Source organism: Haliotis rufescens, unplaced genomic scaffold (genome assembly GCF_023055435.1).
Source record: "Haliotis rufescens isolate VD_foot unplaced genomic scaffold, xgHalRufe1.0.p SCAF_9, whole genome shotgun sequence".
Classification (NCBI taxonomy): domain Eukaryota; kingdom Metazoa; phylum Mollusca; class Gastropoda; order Lepetellida; family Haliotidae; genus Haliotis; species Haliotis rufescens.
This window is the reverse complement of record NW_025964383.1, coordinates 28941037-28955145: the sequence shown is the minus strand read 5'-3', so window position 1 is coordinate 28955145 and position 14109 is coordinate 28941037. Positions and strand designations below refer to the sequence as shown.

General features: G+C 37.8%; 1 protein-coding gene and 1 long non-coding RNA gene across 2 annotated transcripts; both read left to right on the top strand.

The window, feature by feature from the left end:
* The first annotated feature begins 2240 nt into the window (after window positions 1-2240).
* On the top strand, window positions 2241-4429 carry LOC124130971. The gene is made up of 3 exons (XR_006860588.2): window positions 2241-2381; window positions 2802-2900; window positions 4222-4429. It is a non-coding gene; the product is annotated as an uncharacterized LOC124130971 (long non-coding RNA).
* A 4597-nt stretch (window positions 4430-9026) lies between these two features.
* On the top strand, window positions 9027-13851 carry LOC124130970 (multiple epidermal growth factor-like domains protein 6). Its single transcript, XM_046494024.2, has 4 exons — window positions 9027-9304; window positions 11297-11395; window positions 13082-13159; window positions 13662-13851. Exons 1-4 carry the CDS (start codon window positions 9259-9261, stop codon window positions 13823-13825), a joined length of 387 nt encoding a protein of 128 aa, XP_046349980.1. The 5' UTR covers window positions 9027-9258; the 3' UTR covers window positions 13826-13851.
* The last annotated feature ends 258 nt before the right edge of the window (window positions 13852-14109 follow it).

Genomic DNA, 14109 nt, shown 5'->3' with positions numbered 1-14109 from the left:
TTCATCCCTTGACCAACACATGATGCAGTACTTAAACACATAGTTGCATATTAACATGCTGGTAATGTTTGATCCCTTGACCAACACACAGTGCAGTACTTAAACACATAGTTGCAATATCAACATGCTGGTAATGTTTGATCCCTTGACCAACACACAGTTCAGTACTTAAACACATAGTTGCAATGTTAACATGCTGGTAATGTTTGATCCCTTGACCAACACACAATGCAGTACTTAAACACATAGTTGTACTATTGACATGCTGGTAATGTTTGATCCCTTGACCAACACACAGTGCAGTACTTAAACACATAGTTTCAATATTAACATGCTGGTAATGTTTCATCCCTTGACCAACACACACAGCTGTAGTTAAACACAGAGGTGCAATATTAAGAAACTGGTAACGCTTGATCCTTTAAACAAAACACAATACAGTTCTTCAATACATAGATGCAATATTATCAAACTAGTAACGTTTGATCCTTTGACAGAACACGCACGCACTACAGTATTTGAAAAAAGAGGTGCAATATTTACAAACTGGTAACGTTTGATCCTTTGAACAACATACACTGCAGTAACTTAAACACATGGTTACAATATTAAGAAACTCGTAACGTTTGATTCTTTATACAACACACACTACAGTACTTTTACACATAGGTGCAAAATTAACAAATGGCGTCTACCTTGCGATAATAAAACAACGCAGGAAGACGTCATCAAGTCACCAACACGCAGCGAACGTAATGTCTTGTTTTATGACTGGGCTTATATTTACATTAATCAAGTCGACACCCAAAGTCACTTTAGTGTACTGTATCGCATCACCGTCACCCTCACCCTTTCATATCAACATTTCTATTTCAAGCAGTTTTAATGTTTGTCGGCAGCAGCGTCATGGAAATCATAAAGTTACAAAATGTTTCTGTGATATAGTCACAGGTTTTATAACAACAGCTGCATTGCTATAGGTAAATGCATAAATGAGACAGTTGCGGGTGTGATCGATAAAAAATTGTGAATAAACCCTATTTAATCTAATCAGGAGCCGAATTATAACACTAAATAGGCAGAACAATGCATGAGCACTGTCCTTAATTAAGTTCAGTATTCTTGCATTGACATAGCATAATAGATGTTAACCTCATGCTGTAGTAGTTATATTGTTTGTTTGTTTGTTGTTTAACGCCGCACTCAGCAGTATTCTAGCTATATGGCGGCTGTCTGTAAATAATCGAGTCTGGACCAGACAATCCAGTGATTGACAACATGAGCATCGATCCACGCAATTGGGATCGATGACATGCATCAACCAAGTCAGCGAGCCTGACCACCCGATCCCGTTGGTCGCCTTTTACGGCAAGCGTTTAGATCGTTTGTTTAAGGCAAGAACGCATAAAGGTAAAGCGATGCAATTCCTTGTTTTAAACATACAGTAAACTACGGTTATAACGAACACGCTTATAACGAACTGACGGATATAACGAACTTACTTTTTGGTCCCAACTATTTGCTGTAGTTATGCTGTATATGTGCTTATAACGAACTACGGTTATAACGAACTAAAATTAGTAGTCCCTTTGAGTTCGTTATAACCGTAGTTTACTGTATATATGTTCCCGTGTTTTTCAGGTGAACAACTGACTTACCTTTTTATGTGCTGATGGCTGGTGCCACCGGTGGGGCAGGGTACGCTCAATTTTTCGCAAACACCTGGTAGTATTATTATCTAATAATGATTCATAAACACGTTTTATGACATGGACGGAATCGTACAATTGACTGTGATTTTAGCAGAGATTTCTTATGAAAATGGAAAGGGTAGGTCGCTTTTGTTAACAAAATATAATTATTTATTTCTTAGTACTTAAAAGTTAACCGCCTGAGGATGGTAATTACATCACAACAATAGTGTAGTCTTGTGTATGACGTTGGTACTTCTCGTCAACCATCCATCCATCACGAACTTTCGTCATGATGTACCAAATATCTGTCATTCTGTCAGCCACGTATGTCATTAAGTTGACGTAAACTGCTTATGCCGACAGCCGGATCTCTTACTTTGCGAAACAAAAGAAAGTCACACTTTTGATGAAAACATGTGTAGGCAAAATGTATCCCAGTCAGGTATTAATACAATATTCAATAGCCTGGCGTTTTTCATCCATGTTAACATAGCACTTGGTATTTTGGCCTTAAATGACAAGACACGTTTTCGAGCTGATAATACTTTAGTGATGTCATGTATTTTTGAGCTAGTCTGTATTTGATGTCAGTGGATGTATATAAACATGGTTGTCTTAACGCTAGCAATATCATTACAACCATGAAGTCTGCAGTACTTGTCTTCGTCTTGCTTGTAGCATGTGTTGGTGAGTAAACATTTCAGTAGTAAAATATTAAGTACACTATCGTACTGATAAACAGGGCGTTCGCTCGTCACGACGAAGACCCCACATGGTACAATGTTTGAAGTCCATTTCTGGTGTCATTATTTACGAAACCTATATTGCCTTTCGCGCGAATTTCGGTGTTTCAGAATTATATTATTCAGAGCCATTTCCGATTCAAAGCAAAGTAGTTTTTTTTGTATATATACTGTTAGTGTTGTCCGGATATAATAGTAATGCTGTTGTGTATCTTTAACATAATTGTATTTAAAAAAAACAACACTTAAAGAGTTCTTCGGTATGATTAACTATGCGGTATGTATGCCAGCAGCTACCATCTGCTGTTAATATATGCAATAGTATTTTATCATTTTATCCATGTTGTGATGTCATTCTTTGCAGGGGCCCAGCGGTTCGAGAATTTCTGCCCCCAGCACAAATGTCCATTGAACAGTCGTTCCAGTTTCGACCAATGCTATACTGATACTGATTGTTGCATAGGTAAATATTATTTTGTTCTTCCAATGCAATAAATCCTCCGAGCGTGAAAGCTTTAAATTAATGAATATACAATCAATACCCAAAACATTAAATGGTAAACAAAATAAGTTTTTGAATCTGAGCTTAGGAAAATGTTTACTTCATATGTACGAATCCGACGAAACATGAAAACTTGAAATGATGATATTAGTTGCTCACAGTTTGTTGAAAACGCATTTGAATAACGTTGTAGTGCGTGTCTTGTGTTAATATATACATGAGGTATTCTTGGTAATCATCCACATGATTCAGAGCCATTTCTGTTATATGTAGGATAACAACATAATTTGGACTCTTTTCTGTTATCTGTAGGATAACGACATAATTTGGAGTCTTTTCTGTTATCTGTAGGATAACAACATAATTTGGAGTCTTTTCTGTTATCTGTAGGATAACGACATAATTTGGAGTCTTTTCTGGTATCTGTAGGATAGCGACATAATTTGGAGTCTTTTCTCTTTTCTGTAGGATAGCGACATAATTTAGAGCCTTTTCTGTTTTCTGTAGGATAACGACCTAATTTGGAGACTTTTCTGTTTTTTGTAGGATAACGACATAATTTGAAGTCTTTTCTGTTTTCTGTAGGATTACGACATAATTTGGAGTAATTTCGATTATTTGTAGGATATAAACATAATTTGCAGCCTTTTCTGTTGTCTGTACGATACGGCATCAATATCAACCGTATAATTGCTTGAGTCCTCTCTAAAATCTGTCAAAACATGATCATACTTTGTCGTTGAAGGAGGAATTTAATCATTATTCCATTTTGATCATGTTTTTACGAATCCTAACACCACTAGTTTGTGTGTGTGTGTGTGTGTGTGTGTGTGTGTGTGTGTGTGTGTGTGTTTTTGGGGGGAAGCCTTGTTTCAGTGTTTCACCTTATTGTGTAAAGTGCATCGTGCTGGGCACACGTGGTGTACGTATGTTAACATCCCCCTTTGTGGGCGATATGAATTCAACGTTCGAGGCTCCATACCACCATACAGGGGTCGCTAACGTCTACATAAAGTTCAGTTCAGCTACGTCACAATGGTCATTAGAATAACACGTCCTGATAGAAAGAAACTTGTTCCAAGTGACAGTACACCTTACCATTCAGTCTTTCTGTGTGTTTTTTATTTATTGGTGTTATAGGGATCTGAGGAAATAGATAAAAATGCAAAATCAGGGCTGATACTTTGGCTAGACTTTGACCACATACAACTGCGACCTAACAGGGTTTGCGTCCAGCCATTGTAACTAATTTGAATAACACAATATATTGTTTCAATTTCAGGCAAATCTTGCTGTGTCGACCCTTTCAGCTGCTACCTGGAGTGCGTCGATACGAACCCCATCCGGAGTGGATTCAATAACAGATTCTAATATCCATGGACATTGTGGAAGGGTCTTCCCTGGACACTATTTTTTCAATAGCACGTCAAGAATATGTGTCTTCACTACATTGATTCTACGTGTTTGCCAATAAAATTGTTTACATCTTGTCTTATTTTTCTCTTCTATTTTATATACGGGATTGCTTCGCAATGACATCCTTTATTTCTTGGGATTGTCTTGGAGTTTTAAGAAATAATATGGTATAGCAAAACAAAGAAAATATATTTATTCTCTTTATTCATCTCAGCAGGTACAGCATTTATTTATACATGTCATTTCAATTCAATTGTGGAACGTGGTATTCAAGAAATGTTCATCTTTTCATACATATATTTCTTGCCTGTAAAGTCAACGTATTGTATCAGTGTACCACTGTATCAGTTTTTAACAAAGTGTGGAAGGAAGACCAGAAACTAAAAAAGTTTGCATAGTTACAATCAATTTGTGAATGACATTACCTTTATAGAATTGCAATAACTAATTATTTCATGCTGTATGCGTTCAAAATGTGGCAGTAATCCTTTCTTCAATGTCTGTATATTACTTGTTTTATTACTTGTACAATATTCAGTGGGTTGTTATGTTTGCCTTGAAATTCAAACAAAACATTTTCTGTTTAAATCAATGGTTCCTTCCACAACGGATTTTATCCAAATATACAGTTTCTCCCAAACCTTTCTTACATGTTCACAATCATACAACATATGGATTATAGTTTCAGGTCAATTTGTACAGACAGTACACATAGGAGAATCAACATATCCAATTTTATATAAATATTTGTTAGTTGTGAGAATGTAGTGAATAACCTTACACTGAAACCATCTAATATCCTCACTTTGATTGCATCTTTTTGCCATCAATAAATGTTTTTGCCAATTTGTTTCACTAAATGTCTTATTTAGTATACTTTCCCATTTTTCAATGCCATGAAATTTAACAAACTCCTGTGCTGATAGGGTCATGTAAAATTCTTTACTACCTATACTTTGGTTTAGAAGATGTGATATATTGATTGGCATGGTAGGTCGAGGAGATATAGAATTGAAAACATTGTATTCATTTACCTTACAAAATTGTTTGACTGCATTTATAACTTGCAACTCCATAATATTCTATATAATTTGTTTGGATTCCATACACATGTACAAAAGCATCAAAATACATAAAATTTACCTTTATCATCCACTAAATCCCCAATAAAGGTTACACCTCTGCTTGAACAATGTTTATACAATATTGGGCTATTTCCTATTTGTATTCTGCTATTATACCATATAGACTGTCTCATAATATCTTGACCAGTTTTCAGTTTCTCTTTGGACAAGTTTGTTGTCCAAGCTTCCAAAACACCCTTCCAAAATACATCCTTCCAAAATACAAAGAAAATAATGACAGCTCACAAACATTTGTGTGATGATTTCAGCTTGTTCTTTACCCCTCGTGGTATTTACATATAAAGTAGGATCCCCTAAGGTGGACCATTGAACACCCCACACACACCACATCATACAGTCGGATACATATCCTTGCACGATGATTAAGCCTTGAGTATCACGTCTTGAACCAAGGTCGTCCAATCAGTTCTATACTAGCTCTGTGTGTCACTTGCCTTACAGCTTTTGACAGAGATGAGGCTTACATGTGACACGGACACAAGACGAGCTGGAGGCTTTGATGTGACGAGATTTGTGAATTAAGACTTGTTTATGTGTTATGGGTATGGCGTCATACTGACTTTAGTAGGCCATCGCCAGATGTAGGTCATGTTGCTGTAACAGTTCATGAACACATTTTACTGCGAAGAACCTGAGTAATATATTTTATATGATAGTAGATATACGATGCTAAAAATATTTTATTATTATACTGATATCATATGATAATGAACAGATAAAACTTTCAAAAATATTAATACATTAATATTCGACCTTTCCACAAACAGATTCAAACATAATGGAAGATGAAATTGAAACAAAGACGCTGTCATATCTAGATCTAAACCTTACTTATCGAAGATTGATTGGTAAACCCTTGATGTTCCCAGCTAGGTCATCATATTGTTGTATTTGTGAATACAGCATAAAACATTTACCTCGTCTGTCATGTTATCAAAACATCTCCGAGGACGTGACCCTCAGACAGAGACGTGCCAAATATAACGTCAAACTATACCGCTCAGCCAGTTGATCTCTCTCTCTCTCTCGTTCTCTTTTCTATACACATATTGGAAGGAAAGCAAGTACATCTACATTGTGATGATCGTTTCAATAAGACATTTTGTGTTTGACATTCACCGTATGGTCTCCTTTTTAACTGCCTGAGCTGGTCACATTTAGTTTATCATTATCGCTTAATTGTTACAGCATAAAGAAAATTAACACCTTGGCAATTTGCTAAACGTAATCGATCACTCGACGCAGGCTTTCTGATGAAAGCTATATGACATAGGTATGCCTAGCATAAGAATCAACTAAAAACTGCTCACCTTTTCGAGAACACTGATTATCCATCACCATTTGATAGTACTTCAGAAACATATAATGCTTATAATATAGTTGGAATCGGACAATGGACTCTGCTTATAACAGAGATTTCTTATGATCATGGTTGCTGTAAGAGGCGACTAACGGGATAGGGTGGGCAGGCTCGTTGAAATGGTTGATGCACGCATCTTATCCCAATTGTGGGGATTGATGCTCATGATATCAATGACTGGATTGTCTGGTCCAGACTCGATTATTTTCAGACCGCTGTCATAAGGCTGAAATATTGCTGAGTGCGTCGTTAAACAGCAAACAAAAAACCCCAAACAAATCTTATAAGTATGAAAATGTTTTGTAGCTTTTATCAAATCAGTAAGAAAAGAAATAGAGAATGTAAAATTGAGATCATGAAGTTGGAAAGGCTTATTTAGTATCACTATTTACAGAACACTGTGTTTGAGATATTCATCATCTCGAAATGACCACCCTAAATATCAACGCCATTCTTAGGTAACTGTCTTGTTGACAAGAACTATAATGCGCTTGAAATACCACGATTCGAGATTACCGTATCTTTAATGGGCACTAAACAGAACCGCACTACGTCGAAGAAATGAGGAAGGGTAATTTATATCATTGTTTTATTTTTGTATTAAAAGTATAGTTGGAATCGGCCAATGAACTCAGAGATTTCTTATGATTTCGGAAAAGATTTTGTAGTCTTTAGGAAATCAGTATTATGTAATACATTGAGGTCTCGATAAGTCGGAGTTTCTGGGATAGTCGAATTTCGAGTTATCCGTAGATCGAGCGGATCAGTGGCAATAAGGATCATTATACGGGGTCATGCCTGTTGCATCTGCTTAAACGATATCGAGAAAAAATAGTTTTCATTGTTTATATGCCACTGATAAAATATAACAGACATGTCAACAATGAGCTGTACATATGTTGCTGTCTCTTTGTTCCTTTTGTCTATCATTTCGCAGTACTCCCCGACTGAGCCCCGTGGCATTAATCCCCTTCTAACGTATTATTAAGGAAAATTGGATGGGTTTTATTTATTCTGATGTACGCATATACACACACCATTCATCATCCCACGTGATACATCTCAATATCTGTCAAGACAATGTCCCCGAATCAAATACATCACGGAAGCCATTAGTAACACTTCCTGTCACTACTACTGTCATATTGATAGATTTGAAAAATACATGCAGAATGAAAAGATGTGCACATCATTTGTCACACAAGCTACAATAACTACACATCAAACGGTCACTTCTATACATTATACAGTTCTTGAAAGTTCTTGAAAGTCACAATGACCTTGGCTGTAAAAGAAAAATGATGATGAGTCGTAACACAGTCAGTCCTGTTATCTCGAAGTGGAAGGAAAGACAGTCGAGATAATGAAAAGAGGTCATGACGGCACTCTTTCCTTTATCAATGTGGAAAGGGTAATTTAGTAACACTATTTACAGAACACTGTGATAAACATCATTACCATGCAAAATGTTAACGTCATTTCCAGGTAACGGTCTTGATGAAAAGAACAATAACTCGTTCAATACCCCCATTCGATATAACGTATCTTTAATAGGCACTAAACAGATCCACACAATGTCGAGGAAATGTGGTAGGGTAATTTTTATTAATATTTTTTTTATATACTAAAAATACGAACAGTGTCAGTTAGTATTGTTTTACGTCGCTTTTAGCAATATTCCAGCGGGGTACAGCAGAAATGGGCTTCACACATTGTACCCATGTCGGGAATCGAACCCGGGTCTTCGGCGTGACGAGCGAACGCTTTAACCACAAGGCTACCAAGCCGCCCCCAAAATACGAACAACATATATACGCTGAATGCCGAGTAACATATGAACACAAACAAACAAACACAAACAGTATTTCGATAACCTCATAAGATGACAATGTTCCAGATAAACACCATCTCCAGATAATATAATGTCAATGTCATGGTTACATATCCACTGTCTTTTGTAGTCACAAATAATCATATTGTTGATTGAGTATTGGTGTCTAATGTCTCCTATCAAAGTTAAGCAGTGCTAAAGTAACTCAAGTTAATGTAACCAAATAGCTCCTTAATTTTTCATTTACATACACGGGAGAGGATGACTTAGAAACGAGAAAGAAATCAGACAATATCTGTAGAACCTTGGTCATGTTTAAACCAACTTGGTCGTCGTTGACACGTACCTCAAACAAGCTGCTGTAACTTTCATCGGTCTGTCCGACTCGTGGAGCTGTACACAGAGAGCACTTACAGAACCATCGCAGCGTTGAGGTTTTTTTGCTAAGGCGTGTGGACTGTGTAAGCACAAACGTGTCCAGAGCAACTTGTTTTTGCCCTATACTGTACCAGGTGTTCTGTAGGTGGAGTGTAAACACGCGCGTTAGACATAGGTGTAGTGGACATCATGAAGGACGTGCTAATCTTCACTGCCATTCTAGCAATGGCACTGGGTATGTTTTTACTATTTAGTAATTTTTTATCAGGCCGTTTTATCATGGCATTTTCAATTTGATTTTTAGAAGTTTTGCCATATCGAACAATATTCAGTTCAAGTTATACGCCTTATTTGACTTTGTCACTCCCTTTTCATTTTGAAGCTTTTCTTCTTTCTTTTTAAGATGAACATATGAATACCCCAGGGGGTGAATATGAAAGGTTGTCATATGAAAGGTTGCAAAAAACGAATGAATTATATGCTTTTATATTAAAGAGTTTTTATTTTTGATGAATGCTTATAAGTCATGTGATTCATTTCTTTTCTCATAAAGATGAACATCTGTAACAATTGCATGGTGAACAGTGTGCTCATTTAAGCAATGAGGCCGATTCATTAAGAGTTTTTGTTTTTCATCTTAAATTCGTCAACTTTGTGATATTATACTTAGTCTTAACAGTAACATGGAAATACACCTTATCATATAATAAACAATTTCTTATTGTGATACGGGTTGGGAAGAGAGTAGTATCTTTACATTTAGTGATCCGAACATTTCTTTAGTAAATTGTTTCAACAACAATAGTTGTGTCAAGAAAATCTTTAACATGGTTGACCATCATTAGTTTCTTCATGCTTATTATGAACTTAGCAATTAGGTAAAATATACAAATACAAAAGGTCAACGCCAGAGATCAACCCGTCTCGACTACCCGCCGATGCAGATTCCATTGGGTGTAAAAGGTCAAAATAACGGTGACAATAATATTGTGTGTATGAATCACTGAATACCAGTGATGACACAAGGTGCTCTCTAAAAAGGGTCAGCATGTCCTGATCAAACGGTAAAGAATAATAACTCTGTCATATCTGCCTTATCAACCTCTGCTTTACCTCTGACTCCATTTTCCATCACGTTCAATGAAGTTGGTGTTAGGTTCGCATTTTGGAGATGGTTTTTCGCAAGATACATGGAGGTTTAAAAATCGGTTGATGTGGAAGATATTTGTATGTCCAAATGTTGTTATTAATGATTTTCAATATTTAACACGCTGAGTGCCGAATGTTTATTTCCTACGCACATTTCATAGGATCTGAAACGATTTTAAACGATGCTAGGGTTATTGGCCACATTTTTGAATAATCATTGGTAATTTGATAAAAGATACCCGTGATCACTATTATGCTATTTTTGAAATTCATTTCTCCGAGTAAATATCCGAAATTTAGATTTCAAAACATGCTGTAAATAACGTCGTGAGGGGTGATTTAGTAATGTGTTAAAATGGCGACTTTAACGATGTACCTGATTTATTTTCAGAGGTCATTTTCAGTAAAAAATGTCTAAAATGACAGTGGGTGATATCACAGAACAGGGAATTACCCACTGTGAAGTGTATCTGTGTGCATGATGTATTTTGAATTGTATTCGACTTAAAGTGAGGGTATAAGTGACATATAAGTATTTATTACCCACTGTCAAGTGTATCTGTGTGCATGATGTACTTTGATTGTATTCGACTTCAAAGTGAGGGTATAAGTGACATATAAGTATTTATTACCCACTGTGAAGTGTATCTGTGTGCATGATGTACTTTGATTGTATTCGACTTCAAAGTGAGGGTATAAGTGACATATAAGTATTTATTACCCACTGTCAAGTGTATCTGTGTGCAGGATGTACTTTGAATTGGATTCGACTTCAAAGTGAGGGTATAAGTGACATATAAGTATTTATTACCCACTGTGAAGTGTATCTGTGTGCATGATGTATTTTGAATTGTATTCGACTTCAAAGTGAGGGTATAAGTGACATATAAGTATTTATTACCCACTGTCAAGTGTATCTGTGTGCATGATGTACTTTGATTGTATTCGACTTCAAAGTGAGGGTATAAGTGACATATAAGTATGTGCCTGTGGCATCCAGGGGGATAAGCCTACCATCCGTTGTGTTGGTATTCCTCACATCCCTTCACAGTGAATGCTAAACTATTTTGTGATGCAGGAGTTGAAAGCCGTGTTTACTACTGTCCGTATCTGCATACCTGCAAGCCTGATATCCACAGTAGACATGAGTGTTGGAGGAACGACAGCTGCAAGCCAGGTAGGACCATTCAGTCATTCTGCTTCGAGTGAGTGAGTGAGTGAGTTGGGTTTAACGCCGCTTTGAACAGTATTCCAGTTATATCGCGGCGTGTCAGCTTTATGTTGGAGGAAAGCCCGAAGTGATGCAGGCCTCAGACGTTTACCACTTCGGTGAAACCCACGAGCACGGGTATAGTGCTGACAAACCTTGAAACATCATCGGTGCGAACCGGGATTCGAACCCACAACCATAGGTTGCTGGCGTGCCCAAGGGACGCAACTCTGCACAGCGAATCGCGGCGCCTTAGACGACTGGGCCACCTGTGGCCCCTGCCCCATTGTAACATATACTTCAATCATAACCATCCGATGGATTTAACAATATGTATTGGCTACTGAGATATTGGGCCTCCTTGTACCAAACGAATGTAGTGTTACGACTATGATTAAACATGTTTTACTACAGTGGTACAACATTGACCACTTTGTGCAAGCAGGCCAAGTTTTGTCCATTCTCTTGGGGATAATTATTCAAAACAAAGTCATGACCACTAAAGATTAATGGTATCCTAACTCGAATCATATGTGTATTTTTGGCTGTCTCTGGATCAGGTCAGAAACAGTCACTCATCTCACAAGGTCACAGGAAAAAATAGACACAGAGGTGTCTTTACCACGAAATAAAAGTACTATCAATGTGGCAGCTTGAGGGGTTATATATTATCATCACAAAGTATTAACTGTTTTGATTAAGTGTTGCGTCCCATCTGATTGATGAGGCGACACTTGTCTTTGATTCGTGTCCTTGTATCCTCGTGTGATGGGTTTTCGTGCCCATCAGAATTATTTCTCATTACGTGTCTTATAACAATCCCGATACTCTAAAATAAGTGAGTGAGTTGGGTTTAACGCCGCTTTTAACAGTATTCCAGTTATATCGCGGCGTGTCAGCTTAATGTAGGAGTAAAGCCTGAAGTAGTGCAGGTCTTAGACGTTTACCACTTCGGTGAAACCCACGAGCACGGGTATAGTGCTGACAAACCTTGAAACATAATCGGGGCGACCCATAATTATCATCATACCAAGTTTGATAAAAATGTGCATTTGTGAAAAAGTAAGTTGTGAGGTATGTTTTCATTACTTATTGAATATCTTTCCTCGTGTAGCTAAATTTGCATCCTAATTTCAGCGACCCATGCTTGCCGTAAAAGGCGACTGTGCTTGTCGTAAGAGGCGACTAACAGGATCGGGGGGTCAGGCTCACTGACTTGGTTGATGCATGTTATCGTATCCCAATTGCGTGGATCGATGCTCATGATGTCAATCACTGGAATGTCTGGTCCAGACTCGATTATTTACAGCCCGCCGTCATATAACTGTAATATTGCGTTAAACAACAAACAAACAAACAAAACAAACAAACCTAACTTCAGCCAAGTTGGCTTCAGTGGGCTTTGAAGTGTCTACCTTGATTACGTCATTAAGCGCGTTGTCACGTACTGTAAAGGGGCTCGAAAAGAGGTGATGCTCGAAAACGTGTGACGTGGGGATACACTGGGAGGAAACAACGCAAAGATCATATCTGAAACTCTTCTGTGATGTTGACACTTCAGGTTTGTCTGACAGAACTACCTTGTTGCACGTGTTAGCGATGCGTCATTTTGAATTGTATGATCTGTGTTTCTGTATGACTTTTGTATGGTAGGATTCTACTGCTGCCTGTCATCAACGTGCACCACCAAGTGCCTGAGACGTGTGTCATCATCTACACGACAACTTCAAAGTGAGTGATTCATTCTCGATATCTTTGCCATCGAGAGAGTAGGATCGAGTTACTCATTGCAAATTTAACGAGTGTGCAGAGTATGAGATGACTTTACTATTTTTATTGAACATATTGTTTCGCTTTTACTACTACTTCTACTACTACTACTACTACTACTACCCCTACTACTACTACTACTACTACTACTACTACTACTACTACTACTAGTGGGACCAGGTGGTCGATGCATGTCATTGATCCTAACTGCGTGGATCGATGCTCATGATATCAATCACTGGATTGTCTGGTCCAGACTCGATTATTTACAGACCGCCGTCATATAGCTGGAATATTGCTGAGTGCGGCGTTAAACAAACAAACAAACAAACAAACAAACAAACAAACGACATTGTGGGGAATATAACCCAGGTGTTGGGCGCGAGGAGCGACCGCTTTAACCACATAGTTACCCACCGCTTCGTGAACAGAGAGTCCATGGCATTGTATCATTTTGTTTCAGAGCAGTGCCCCAAACCACAGCAGATAAAAGTATGCCCGATACGTGACAGCTATCAACAGGAAAATTGTACGTCGGACAAAGATTGTCACTCTCGTTATGGCGGAGGCATATGTTGTCCTGATGTGTGTGGAAGCTACTGTCATCTTAATTATGAGAACATTTAGACCGATAAAATAACAAATTGCATTCCTGCACAGAGTTGTCTTGTTCTTCAGGATCAAAATACGGCGCGACGAGTGATGCAAGCAATACACTGTGTTGTCTCCCTTATGTGTGTCGGGATTCGAGTCCCAGATTCGCGTCAGTTATGAACCCTAGTCGTTCCGCACCATACCTTAGCTTAGGTGGTTTCCGCCGAGAAGTGGGTAAGGTCAGGTTTTCCACATCTTCCCGAGGCAAGTGAGTTAACTGACTATAAAAGTCCAGTTTCCACCCTTGCCGAACTAGG

Coding starts and splice junctions, on each gene's coding strand:
- LOC124130970 (XM_046494024.2), top strand. CDS start 9,259: ATGAAGGACGTGCTAATCTTCACTGCCATTCTAGCAATGGCACTGG. Junction 9,305..11,296: donor CATTCTAGCAATGGCACTGG/GTATGTTTTTAC, acceptor TTTGTGATGCAG/GAGTTGAAAGCCGTGTTTAC. Junction 11,396..13,081: donor GAACGACAGCTGCAAGCCAG/GTAGGACCATTC, acceptor TTTGTATGGTAG/GATTCTACTGCTGCCTGTCA.